This window comes from Panthera leo, chromosome A1 (assembly GCF_018350215.1).
Source record: "Panthera leo isolate Ple1 chromosome A1, P.leo_Ple1_pat1.1, whole genome shotgun sequence".
Classification (NCBI taxonomy): Eukaryota; Metazoa; Chordata; class Mammalia; order Carnivora; family Felidae; genus Panthera; species Panthera leo.
Genome location: NC_056679.1, coordinates 29,389,176 through 29,403,557, shown reverse-complemented (window position 1 = coordinate 29,403,557; position 14,382 = coordinate 29,389,176). Strand labels below are relative to the sequence as shown.

The 14,382-nt window shown below is 40.6% G+C and overlaps 1 protein-coding gene across 2 annotated transcripts in view; it reads left to right on the top strand.

The window, feature by feature from the left end:
- The window catches only part of CNMD (chondromodulin), a 33,458-nt gene extending 19,336 nt beyond the window's left edge, over positions 1-14,122 (top strand). Inside the window, exons 6-7 of one of the 2 annotated variants that reach the window (XM_042927346.1) lie at positions 9,577-9,743; positions 13,554-14,122. In XM_042927346.1, coding sequence (XP_042783280.1) covers positions 9,577-9,743; positions 13,554-13,766 — 380 coding nt within the window. In that variant the 3' untranslated portion in view covers positions 13,767-14,122. Of the gene's footprint in view, positions 1-9,576; positions 9,744-13,550 lie in introns of both variants that reach the window. The other variant, XM_042927343.1, reaches the window with a different exon arrangement.
- The last annotated feature ends 260 nt before the right edge of the window (positions 14,123-14,382 follow it).

Here is a 14,382-nt window from a genome sequence, read left to right as displayed (position 1 = left end):
CCGTAATTAAAAAAACAAACAAACACAAAACCTGACCGGGTTTAGAAAGTTCAGGCTTCCGGTTCTGCCATGGCTAATTCATTCCTCTGGATCACAAATATTATGTCCCAAAGCTTGGATAAGATGGTTCCTTTCTGGCCCAGGCAAAGCAAATAGGATTCAATTGTTAAGCCACTGGAAGAGAGAGTTGAGAAGGATCCTGAGGCCACAGGCATGAGCAGTGTCTGTCACCCCCTAGGGGCCAGAGAGGGGGCTGCCAAATGGGCGGTCACTTTTGCCCTCCCTGTTCTTGCTCCAGGGGGTGCTGGCAACTCACAATTCTGTGGCCGTTTGCCGAGGTCTAGCTTTCGATTGCTCACCTCCATCCACGCGGAATGGGCTTCTTGCTTCCCACCCCCAGGAACTACTCCTCCAATACCTGTCACCTTGCCGTGTCGGAGCCTCAGCCGATGCTCCCATGTAGAGCTCTCTCTAATCACTTCCCGTTAGTGAGGACAAGCCTCTTACCCAGTGAGTTCGTTCATTTGTTCCACAAACATTTTTTGAAGGCTTATTACGTGCCATTTACTTGTGCCGGGTAATTGGGATGCACTGAATAGAAGTTTACATTGTAGCAAGCGAACACGCCCTGTTAGGGAAACCTAACACAGCAGGGCAAAGAGGGCAGGGGTGGCCGTGCGAAGGCGGTGCTGGTCTGGCTGACTGAGCGCTTTCACCCTTTGGGAAAGAGCATGTACCCTACCTCTGCGATGGAGCTTGGCCCCTCACAGCCCACAGGCAGGACTACCTCTTCAGTATTCAATCATCACCAGACCCATCCCAGAATTACATGTTATGCACAACACCAGAAAAGTGGAAATGCCCCCAGCTATGAAAAGGTTTAAGTAATTGTTGGTACAGCCACGGGGCGGATTATACACATTAAAGATGAAGGATTTTTTGTTTTTCAGTCTTTCATAAATGTCACATTTAACAATAAAATCAAGAAAGTAAACCGCCTCTGAGGATGTCGGTCCCAACCACCTAATTCTAAAAAAAGCTCCCCAGGGGCGCCTGGGTGGCTCAGCCGGTTAAGCGTCCGACTTGGGCTCAGGTCATGATGTCACAGTCCGTGAGTTCGAGCCCCGCGTCAGGCTCTGTGCTGACAGCTCAGGGCCCGGAGCCTGCTTCGGATTCTGTGTCTCCCTCTCTCTCTGACCCTCCCCTGCTCATGTTCTCTGTCTCAAAAATAAACAAAAACACGAAAAAAACAAAAACAAACTCCCCAACTCCAGCAACCTCTGTCTTGGATCTTTAAGCTGGCAGGTCACAGAGCTGTATTATCAAGAGACAATGGTGGCTGGGCAAGGTCACAGGGAAGGGTGAGGGTCGCTGAGCTCTGGCTTTGTGCCAGCCATTGTGCTACAGCTTTCTATTTTGTCCTCAGTTACTTTTTGCCAACAACTGTCCTAGTAACTACAAATAGTCCCATTTTATACATGAAGAAACCAAGGTTCACAGAAATTAAACAGCTTGCCTGAGGTCATTCAGTTAGTTAAAAGAAGTGGTATTGAGATTTGAATCCAGGTCTCCCTGATGCCTCTCCAACCATGAACTCAGAAACCCAGAAGCTGTCTATGGAAGTTCTCCATGGCTCTAAAGCACATCTAAGTTCTCAGAAATAATACAGCATGCTATAATCATCATTACCTAACATTTGAGTGCTTATTATATGCCAAATGCTATAGTAAAACCCTTAGGCACAACTCTATCTTCTGTCACCATTCGGTGAATTAGATACATTATCCCCCTTTTACAGATGAAGAAAGACTCCGAGAGACACCAAAGCCCACATTGGGTGGTTACTTTCCATGTCTGTTATTCAGCAACCATGGGACCCGTGTGGCTGTGTGATCAACTAGAGCACTGGGCTGGGAGCCAGAGAAGGTCACGTTTGGCTCCTGTCTCTGCCACCCATTCTGTGATCTTGGCCAAGTCACTTGGTCTTTCTGAGCCTCGATGCCCTCACATATAAAAGTTACTGCCTTTTCTATCCCACCCATAGGATTTTTAAAAGAATCAACTAAGACAACAAATCTCCTAAAAATTGTAAAGCTTTATACATATATAGTCAACCTGTTAAGAACACAGAGGGCTGGAGTGCCTGGCTGGCTCAGCTGGTAAAGCATGTGAATCTAGATATCTGCTTGGGGAGTTCCAGCCCCATGCCAGGCGTGGAGCTTACTTAAAAACAAACAAACAGCGAGGAGTCACGATGGTGGAACAGCATGGAAGTTTTTTTTTGCGTCTCACGTCCATGAAATACAGCCAAATCAACACAAATCAACCAAATCCTGATTTGAGGATCACACAACAATCTGCACAACCTGAACCACGGAATTCAGCAGGTACGCGGCGCAGAAAGGTAAAGTGAGGGAGAGAGAAGCTGAGGAGGGCAGGGAGCTGTTTTTTCTTGTGGAGAGACGATGGAGATGGGGGGGGGGGGGAAGTATGGGAAAAGTACATCCCCCCCCCCCCAAAAGCAGCTGGAGAGAAAGTGGAAAAGTGGAAACAGCTGCAGGGACCGAACAAAACAGGCAGAAAGGAGAAAGGAGAACGGCGAGGGTTTAAATTCCATTAAGACTCTATAAAGAGGGGGAGCACAGAGTCTGAAACTCCACAGCTCGTTACCTGGAGAAGCTCTGGTGGGAAGGGCGAATCCCCAGGAGCAGAGTGAAGTCCAGGGGTTCTCAGGCCACGGGCAGAGGCGGCTTCCCTGCTGGGAGGACATTTGGTAGAATCTGTAGCCACCCCAGCAGACCCCGGAGAACAACCACATTCGCTGCTTCTGGAACAGGACGTTAAGGGTGAAGCCTGGTGCCAGATGCATGTTGTGATTTTCCATATCCCTGAAACGCTGCTACACGATGGCGTGAACCTTTTCTGGGGTGTGCTGGCACCCAGCCAGTCTCTGGGTATCGGCAGCAGCAGGGTCCCACAAACGTTCCTGGGTGCGGGCAGCGCCTGGCCATTGCTCAGTGAGACCCTCCCCCAGAGGATCTGAACGGGTCAAAGTCATAGTCCCTCAGAAGTGAGGGGTTGGGAAACACAGCTGCATCCGAGAGGGAGCCACACCCTAGGAGGGACGTGCCGCCTTTAACCTGATGGCTTGGTCACGAACAATGTAAAAGCGGGGAGTGGACGGAAGCTGGAGACAAAGGACGGGTGTGCGACAGCTGACCGGAGAGAATGGAGTTTGGATAGTAGAGACTGGTCAACTGGGTGACGCCATTTTCGCCCTTCCCGCGCATGCGCATACGGACCAGCCAGCGCAGCAACAATCCACCCCAGTAAACTAAACAGCGCCATCTAGTGGAGAATAGAGCCATTACACTAAGCCCTGCCCAACTGAGCAAACTTCGCTCTTCAGGAGCACCTCAAGTTTCTCAGCCTGCTTAGTTTGCAGACTATAAAGCGCTTCAGAGTTTGACTTCTAGGGGAGAACGATGTAATTTCAATTCTATTTCAGTCTGTTTGCTGGTCCATCTATCACTTTTTTTTTCTTTTCTTTTTCTTGAATACAGAAAGAGAAAAAATTTATTTTCATTTTCAATTTTTATTAAAATTATTTTTCTACTATATTTTTACTTTTTTGTAAATTTTTCAAATTCTATTTTACTTCCATCATTTCATTTTATTCTACTTCATTGTATTTTTTCAAATTTTCAAATATTTTTCTCCCCCTAATCTATCAAGCTCCTTTCAACACCCAGACTAAAACACATCTAGGATCTAGCATCATTTATTTGACTTTTGTGTGTATGTGTGTTGTTTTTAATTTTTTAATTTTAATTTTTTTACTTTAATTCCTTTTCTTCCTTCAAAATGACGAAACAAAGGAAATCACCCCAAAGAAAGAGCAGGAAGAAACGACAGGCAGGAACTTAATCAACACAGATATAAGCAAGATGTCTGAACCAGAATTTAGAATCACAATAAGAATACTTCTGGGGTCGAAAATAGATTAGAATCCCTTTCTGCAGAGATAAAAGAAGTAAAAGCTAGTCAAGATGAAATAAAAAATGCTATAACTGAGCTGCAATCTCGAATGGATGCCACGGTGGCCACGGTGGCAAAGATGGATGAGGCAGAGCAGCCAATCAGCGATATAGAGGACAAACTACTGGAGAATAATGAAGCAGAAAAAAAGAGCAGACAAAGCAAAAGAGCACGGTTTAAGAATTAGGGAAATCAGTGACTGATTAAAAAGGAACAGCATCAGAATCATAAGGGTCCCAGAAGATGAAGACAGAGAAAAAGGGGTGGAAGGTTTATGTCAACAAATCATAGCAGAAAACTTTCCTAACCTGGGGAAAGACACAGACATCAAAATACAGGAAGCACAGAGGACTCCCATTAGATTCAACAAAAACCGACCATCAACAAGGCATATCACAGTCAAATTCACAAAATACTCAGGCAAGGAAAGACTCATGAAAGCAGCAAGAGAAAAAAAAGTACATAACCTACAAGGGAAGACAGATCAGGTTCAGAGCAGACCTATCCACAGAAACGTGGCAGGCCAGAAAGGAGTGGCAGGATATATTCAATGTGCTGAATCAGAAAAATATTCAGCCAAGAATTCTTTATCCAGCAAGGCTGTCATTCTAAATAAAAGGTGACATAAAAGTTTCCCAAACAACAATTAAAGGAGTTCGTGACCACTAAACAAGCCCTCCAATAAATTTTAAGGGGGACTCTCTGAAGGGAGAAAAGACAAGAAAAAAAAGACCAAAAGCAACAAGACTAGAAAGGACCAGAGAACACCACCAGAACCTCCAACTTACAAGCAACATAATTGCAATAAATTCATATCTCTCAGTACTCACTCTAAATGGCAATGGACTAAATGCTCCAATCAAAAGACATGGGGTAACTGAATGAATAAGAAAACATGATCCATAGATATGCTGTTTACAAGAGACCCACTTCAGACCTAAAGACACCTTCAGATTGAAAGTAAGGGGATGGAGAACCATCTATAGTGCTAACGGTAGACAAAAGAAAGCCAGAGTAGCCATACTTATATCAATCTAGACTTTAAAATAAAGACTGTAACAAGAGATGAAGAAGGGCTTTATATCATAATTAAGGTGTCTATCCACCAAGAAGGCCTAACAATTGCAAACATTTACGTTCCAAATGTGGCAGCACCCAAATACATATAAATCAATTAATCATAAACATAAAGAAACTCATTGATAATAATACCATAATAGTAGGGGACTTCAACACCCCACTTACAGCAATGGACAGATCATCTAAAGAGAAAATCAACCAAGAAACAATGGCTTTGAATGACACACTGGACCAGACGGACTTAACAGATATATTCAGAACATTTCATCCTAAAGCAGCAGAATACACATTCTTCTCCAGTGCACATGGAAAGTTCTCCAGAATAGATCACATACTGGGACACAAATCAGCCCTCAACAAGTACAAAAAGAACGAGTTCATACTGTGCATATTTTCAGACCACAATGCTATGAAACTCGAAATCAACCACAAGAAAAAATTTGGAAAGGTAGTAAATACTTGGAGACTAAAGACCATCCTACTAAATAATGAATGGGCCAACCAAGAAGTTAAAAGGAAATTAAAAAGTACATGGAAGCCAATGAAAATGATAACACCACAGCCCAAAACCTCTGGGTTGCAGCAAAGGCAGTCATAAGAAGGAAGTATATAGCAATCCAGGCCTTCCAAAAGAAGGAAGAAAGGTCTCAGATACACGACCTAACCTTACACTTTAAAAAGCTGGAAAAAGAACAGCAAATAAAACCCCAAACGAGCAGAAGACAGGAAATAATAAAGATCAGAGCAGAAATCAATGCTATTGAAACCAAAAAACCCCCAGCAGAACAGATCAATGAAACCAGAAGCTGGTTATTTGAAATAATTAACCAAACTGATAAACCCCTAGCCAGTTTTATCAAAAAGTAAAGGACCCAAATAAATAAAATCAAGAATGAAAGAGGAGATCACAACCAACACAGCAAAAAATACAAACAATAATAAGAGAATATTAAAATCAATTATACGCCAATAAAATGGGCAATCTGAAAGAAATGGACAAATTCCTAGAAACATATACACTACCAAGGCTGAAACAGGAAGAAATAGAAAATTTGAACAGACCCATAACCAGTAAAGAAATTGAATTAGTAATCAAAAATCTCCCAAAAAACAAGAGTCCGGGGCCAGATGGCTTTCCAGGGGAATTCTACCAAACATTTAAAGAAGAGTTAACACCTATTCTCTTGAAGCTATTTCAAAAAATAGAAATGGATAGAAAACTTCCCAACTCTTTCTATGAAGTCAGCATTACCTTGATTCCAAAACCAGACAAAGACCCCACTAAAAAGGAGAACTATAAACCAATTTTCCTGATGAACATGGATGCAAAAATCCTCAACAAGATATTATTAGCCAACTAGATCTAACAATACATTAAAAAAATATTCACCACGACCAAGTGGTATTTATACCTGGGATGCAGGGCTGATTCAATATCCACAAAGCAATCAATGTGATTCATCACATCAGTAAAAGATAGGACAAGAAGCACACGATCTTCTCAACAGATGCAGAGAAAGCATTTGACAAAATACAGCATCCTTTCTTGATAAAATCCTCAAGAAAGGGATAGAAGGATCATATCTCAAGATCATAAAAGCCATATATGAAAGACCCAATGCTTATATCATCCTCAATGGGAAAAACTGAGAGCTTTCCCCTTAAGGTCAGAAAAAGACAGGGATGTCCACTCTCGCCACTATTATTCAACATAGTTTGGAAGTCTTAGCCTCAGGAATCAGACAACACAAAGAAATAAAAGGCATCCAAATCGGCCAGGAGTTCAAATTTTCACTCTTCGCAGATGACATGATACTCTATATGGAAAACCCAAAAGACTCCACCAAAAACTGCTAGAACTGATCCATGTCAGCAAAGTCGCAGGATATAAAATCAATGCACAGAAATCAGTTGCATTCCCATATGCCAATAATGAAGCAACAGAAAGGGAAATCAAGGAATCAATCCCATTTACAATTGTACCAAAAACCATAAAATAGCTAGGAATAAATGTAACCAAAGAGGTGAAAAATCTATACACAGAAAACTACAGAAAGCTTATGAAAGAAAACTGAAGAAAACACACACACACACACACACACACACACACACACACACACACACGGAAAAATATTCCATGCTCCTGGATAGGAAGAATATCGTTTAGATGTCAATACTAACCAAGCAGTCTACATATTCAACGCAATCCCTATCAAAATAACACCAGCATTCTTCACAGAGCTAGAACAAACAATCCTAAAATGTGTATGGAACCAGAAAAGACCCCGAATAGCCAAAGCAGTCTTGAAAAAGAAAACCAAAGCTGGAGGCATCACAATCCCGGACTTTAAGGTGTATTACAAAGTTGTAATCATCAAGACAGTATGGTACTGGTGTAAAAACAGACACTCAGATCAATGGAACAGAATAGAGAACCCAGAAATAGACCCACAAACGTATGGCCAACTCATCTTTGACAAAGCAGGAAAGAATATCCAATGGAATAAAGACAATCTCTTCAGCAAGTGGTGTGGGAAAACTGGACAGTGACATGCAGAAAAATGAACCTGGACCACTTTCTTACACCATATACAAAAATAAACTCAAAATGGATGAAAGACCTCAATGTAAGACAGGAAGCCATCAAAATCCCCGAGAAGAAAGCAGGCAAAAACCTCTTTGACCTTGGCCGCAGCAACTTCTTACTCAACACGTCTCCGGAGGCAAGGGCAAAAATGAACTATGGGACCTCATCAAAATAAAAGCTTCTGCACAGCAAAGGAAACAATCAGCAAAACTAAAAGGCAACTGATGGAATGGGAGAAGATATTTGCAAATGACGTATCAGACAAAGGGTCAGTATCCAAAATCTATAAAGAACTTATCAAACTCAACACCCAGAAAACAAATAATCCAGCGAAGAAATGGGCAAAAACATGAATAGACACTTCTCCAAGGAAAACATCCAGATGGCCAACACATTAAAAAATGCTCACCATCACTCATCACCAGGGAAATACAAATCAAAACCACAATGAGATGCCACCTCATACCTGTCAGAATGGCTAACATTAACAACTCAGACAACAACAGATGTTGGCGGGGATGCAGAGAATGTGGATCTCTTTTGCACTGCTGGTGGGAATGCAAACTTGTGCAGCTACTCTGGAAAACAGAATGCAGGTTCCTCAAAAAATTAAAAATAGAACTACCCTGTGACCCAGCAATTGCACTACTAGGTATTTATCCAAGGGATACAGGTATACTGTTTCAAAGGGGCATATGCACCTCAATGTTTATAGCAGCACTATCAACAATAGCCAAAGTATGGAAAGAGCCCAAATGTCCATTGATGGATGAATGGATGGATAAAGATGTGGTGTGTGTGTGTGTATGTGTGTGTTTATATACATACACACAATGGAGTATTACTCAGCAATCAAAAAGAATGAAATCTTGCCATTTGCAGCTATGTGGATGGAACTAGAGGGTATTATGCTAAGCAAAATTAGAGAAAGACAAATACCATATGACTTCACTCAAATGAGGACTTTAAGATACAAAAGATGAACATAAAGGAAGGGAAGAAAAAATAATATAAAAACAGGGAGGGGGACAAAACATGAGACTCTTAAATATGGAGAACAAACAGGGTTACTGGAGTGGTTTTGGGGGGGGGCGGTTAATGGGTAAGGGGCATTAAGGAATCTACTCCTGAAATCACTGTTGTACTATATGCTAACTTGGATGCAAGTTTAAAAAACAAACTAAATAAAAATAAATAAAGACAAAAAATGCACAGGGCTGAAAGTTAACAGAATACCTGTTCACCAGTGGTTTCAATAGATACAGGTTGACTTTTTTTCATACAATCAAAAGTGTGGAGGGAGGTTTCTGGCATTATCAGCTACTCAGCTATATCACAAGGCTCTTTCTATCTTACCATTTTGCTACCCATCGCATACTGGTTTATCATCCTTGTGCCTATCCCTTCTGGTCACAAATTGGCTCTCATAACCCACATATATGTATGCTCAAGAAAAGAAGACAAGACAGAGAAAGCTGTACCAGTCCTCTTTTACCAAGAAAGCAAAAGCTTTCCCAGAAACTGCGCCAATATATTCTGCTTACGTCTCACTGGCCCAAAATGTTTCATCTGGTCTCTCTTACTTTCTCAGCGCCTATAGTAGAGGTAAGTGAAGAAGAAGGATTGAGAATGGATTTTCGTCAGCTACCTTAGAATACCTGTCTCAGGACTGTAAAACCAAATTCTGGTTATCTGTTTGTTTACTAACCCAAGACTCTGAAATATGCTTTATTATTTAAAAAATCATCAATACAAATTTCCATGTTTAGTCCAATGTTTTTGATATCCATTTATGCTTCTACCCTGATACAGTACTTCCTTAATTATCCAAATAAATGGATTAACTTAGTTTTGTTTTTTGTTTTTTGCAGAAATCCAGAGAGAAAGAAGAGAGTTGGTAAGAAAAATTGTTACAACTACCACAAGGAGACCACCTAGTGCACCACGGGGCAACCCAGGCCCTAGAGAACCAAATAATGAAACCAGACCCAGTGTTCAAGAGGATTCAGAACCCTTCAATCCAGACAACCCTTACCATGTACGTACTGATGTTTTCGTGACATGCTCAGACAAATCCGTTGAACATAACATTGAAGTGGCGGTATGTCTACTTGAACTTTCAAATAAATGAGGGTAAGATTACACTGAAGCATGGTCTCTGTAGTGTGAGATCCAGATTGTTTGTAACCGTTACTCAAAGTTGTTTTCTGTGCTCTCCTTTTTTTGAGTCACAGGCAAATCCATAAAGACAAATTCGTATCAGGAATTTGATTATTCAAAAAATGTTTCTAAGAATGTGCCCTAGAGACAACATCCAGAAAGAAAGTATTCTCTTTCCCCCTTCTTATCCACTTTATTCATCCATTCAACAGACATTTTTGAGAAATTGCTCTTTTCCAAGCCCTGTGCACACAGCCAGGAGATAACTTCTGCCCTCGGGAGCTCTCAGTCCAGGAGGGAGACAGACTCATACACAGATAAAACACCTTAGACTGAAACACTGGGAATTGGTGTTTATAAGGATGAAACTAACGTCCTAAAAATTTCCAATCTTCAATAAAATATTATTTACCATTACTATACTCTGAAGGGAGTAAAAGTAGAGTAGTAAATTTTTGTAACTAATTTTTTAATTGAAAAAATACATGCATATATATATTTCTTTAAGTATAAAGGATATACAATGAAATGTGTTTCTCTTCCACCTCAGACACCTTCCCCAGAGCAATGTATTAACAATAGCTATTTGCCCAATTTCTTTGTATAAGAAAGTGTACCACACACTTTTAACACAAAAGAGCATACAATACTTCTGTACCTTGCTTTCTTTCCAGTTACAACACAGTATTTTGGAGACTGGTCTGTATCTTCTACATACATCTACATCATTCATTTTATTACTTTTTATTATTTTTTAGAAGTTTTTATTTATTTTGAGAGAGAGAGAATGAGCAGGAGAGGGGCTGAGAGAGAGGGAGACAGAGGATCCCAAGTGGGGCCCAACATGGGACTTGATCTTACCAATCATGAGATCATGACCTGAGCCAAAATCAAGAGTCAGACACTTAACCAACTGAGCCACCCATGTGCCCCAAATTCTTTTAATTTGGAAAAAAAAAATTTAGAGCAAGCAGGGAAAGGGGAAGAGGGAGGGAGATGGAGGGAGGGAGAGAGGGAGGGGGAGAGAGAGAGAGAGAGAGAGAGAGAGAGAGAGAGAGAGAGAGAATGAATCTTAAGCAAGCTCCACACTCAATGCAGAGCCCAGTGAGAGGCTCGATCCCATGACCCCAGGATCATGACCTGAGCTGGAATCAAGAGTTGGGTTATTCAGCCGAGCCAACCAGGCACCCCTTGCCTCATTCATTTAAATGGCTGCATCACAGTCCATTGTGTGGATGGATAGATGCACAGAAATCTAACTAGTTCTACTTTGATGGACACGTAAATTATTTCCCTATCTTTTGTTCTTATACTCTTAATAGTATACAACCTTGTACATGTCCTATAGGCTTATGGGAAGGAGTAAATGAGGTAATGCAGGTGAAGTTCTTAGCACAGTGCTTGGCACAGTAGGTATGAACTTGCTCAACGTTAATTACTAGTCTTATTATGCCTCTTGTACACATGTGGGAATGTATTTTTAGCATAAATACTGATGTATGGGTTGACTGGGTCAAAGAAGATGAGAATTTTACTTTAATGGGAGGATGCCAAATTGTTTCCCAAGGAATTATGCCAGCTACGTATCTTCACGTGGTAAAGAGAGGGACTAATTTATTTTCAAACTTTAAAAAAATCTTCACCAGTCTCTTGGCTGTAAAAATGTATCTTCTCATTGTTTTAGCTCGCCTGTCTTTAATTATGTGTAAGGTTGAGCATCTTTTCATAGACAGGCAATTAATTTGCATATTTTTCCTATCTAGCCTATTCAGTCTTTATTTTCTAGTCTATCATTTTAGATTAATAAATTTTAGAATGATTTAGAGCAAAATGTATTTTTTAAATAACCCACGGCCTATTGGAAAATTCAGGACACCATAGTACTTCATTCCCTGAAGCTCAAATAATTAGAAAGAAATAAAATCTGAATAGGCCAACAGAAAATTTAATATAGTTTATTCCCCAGGTAGCTGGGCTAGCTAAATCTGGTTCAGGCGATGAGGGCATCAGCCCCATCACAGAAGGGCAGGATGTGACTCTGTCTGCCTTGCCTCCAGACTTGAGTGATCCAAATTCCTTGAAAACTCCAATTGTATCAGTTTTTTCCTTTTATCTCATGCTCAGGTTTAAGCAGAAACATCTCCCCATGACCTCAATCCTTCACAAGTTTCTTTAAGGAAATATCCTTGGAGAGGAAGTATCTTTGAGAGATCCTCCCAGCTTTTAAATTCTAACACACCTTTGTTCAACTATTAGATGAGGAAATGCCACAACCAACAGGCTTTTGACTCCCCCTGCCCTGGAAGAGTCAGCTACAATCAATTAATTAGGTGGTTTTCTTTTTGCAGTCCCTGATGAACCCAGTTCAAGAAATAAGAGAAACAAATGAGAAGAGCCTGAATAATTAAAAAAAAAAAAAAAAAAAAAAAAAGGTTTAAGAGAGTAAGACAAATATTTTGGTGACAAAATTTGAACATAGGGTATATCAAATGGTGTTAAGGAATTGTTAATTTTGTTAGGTACGGTAATGGCAGTGTAGCTGTGTAGGGACAATATTGTTTTGGAGGTGCATTCTAATGTATTTATGGGTGAAATGTCATAATACCTTCAATTCTAAGGTCACTTCCAAATTTAAAATACTTCGGAAAAGAAAAAGCCAAGCAAATCTGACAAAAGGTTAACAGCTATGAAAACTAGATGATGTTTTTGGTACACAGTTTTCTCCACTTTCCAGTATGTTTGATATACTGTAAAATAGTAAAAAGTACCCCCCCTTCCCCCCAAAAAAATTCAAGACTTTTTTGTATACCAGAAGAGGTGATAGGCTTGCTAGGTTCACTCAGCTCAAGCCTAACCTGTGTTTGGTGCTGCATCTGCCCAAGTTCAGTGGAGACTTCAACTGAATCAAGAATATACATTAAGGGCTTTTTGGCAATGTAATTCAATACTATATTACACAATCTGTACCCCTAGAAATCCATGAAAAGGAAAACCAGATACATAAATTTGGCAGAAGGCAAGTTGCTTCTAGTTCTGTGAGCTCTTCAGCAGTGAAAATGGGAACTCTGCAGGTGATTTTTACTCCATCCATGATTTTATGTAATTATAATAATGGCACATAGAAATTAGAAAGTCAAGTTTAAGGTCTTGAATTTTTCCATATTTTATGGTGCCTTTTCCTGAGTGTTACAGACCCCTTATGTGGAAATGAAGGCAGAATCTAAAGACGTCAGCGTTTTCAGCTAGTGCAGTTAGAACAGCAATCTGTTGGCTTAGCAATGAGTTTCAAAAGATGCTCCAAGAGTGTGGAGGCCATCAGTACAAAATGGCACTAGTGTTCCACTAAAATTAGCAGTGGCAGAAACGCCACTCTTGAATCATGCTTTCCTTTTTGTTAGTCTATTTAAAATGAGGCACTACTGAGTTACGGTTCATTAAAGGTATGGAGAAACTTCATGACATTAAAAAAAAAAAAAAAATCAAAACCACCTTCCTGCCAGTGACAGATGGAGGTTGAGTTTTTAGAAGGAATTCTGAATTATCAGGTTAGAAGACTGAAAAACTTATTACGGAAAATGATACTTATTTCTTGTACCAGTGAAATATTCAGGATCTTATTTTAAAATAATGTGCATGCTATAGAATTCTCGTTATGAAGAAAACACAATTACCTTTTATTTCACAGCAGCAGGAAGGGGAAGGCATGACATTCGACCCTAGACTGGATCACGAAGGAATCTGCTGCATAGAATGTAGGCGGAGCTACACTCATTGCCAGAAGATCTGTGAGCCCCTGGGGGGCTACTATCCGTGGCCCTACAACTATCAAGGTTGCCGCTCCGCCTGCAGAGTTGTCATGCCATGCAGCTGGTGGGTGGCCCGCATCCTGGGCATGGTGTGAAATCACTCCATACAGCAGGTGCTGAAACATGAGAACTAACTCAAGAGACCACCAGAGTGTGAGGCATCTTGATGCTGAAGGGACCACAAAGTATTTTATATTCAATTTGAATGATGTTATTCGAGACACTTTTAACAGAATCTCTCAATTGCTTCATAGAAAAACTTTATCCAGAATGTGCAAATGTACTGAAAGGGTAAAGTAAAAAACGCCGTAACAATTCTTTTATTACTTGTTTTTTATTTGCTTTGCATTCCCTATAAAGCCTGCTTATAAGACTAACTTCCCAAGCTACTTTGAAATAAACATGAAAAATCATTTACAATGTCAAAGATCTCAATTGTACACTTGTTCCTTTTAATCAAGTTGCTAAAATAATTAAGTTTTGGTTGTTATTTATGCAGAATTCCTCCCTTGTTTTTTTTAATTTATTATTTAGATAGAGAGCAAGCAAGTGTGAGCAGGCAGTGGGGAGAGAGCAAGAGTGAGAATGAATCTCAAGGAGGCTCCACACTCAGCATGGAGCCCCACACGGGCCTTGACCCCATGACCCTGATCCTGGGATCATCACCTGAGCCAAAATCAGGAGTCAGACACTCATCCGATCGAGCCACCC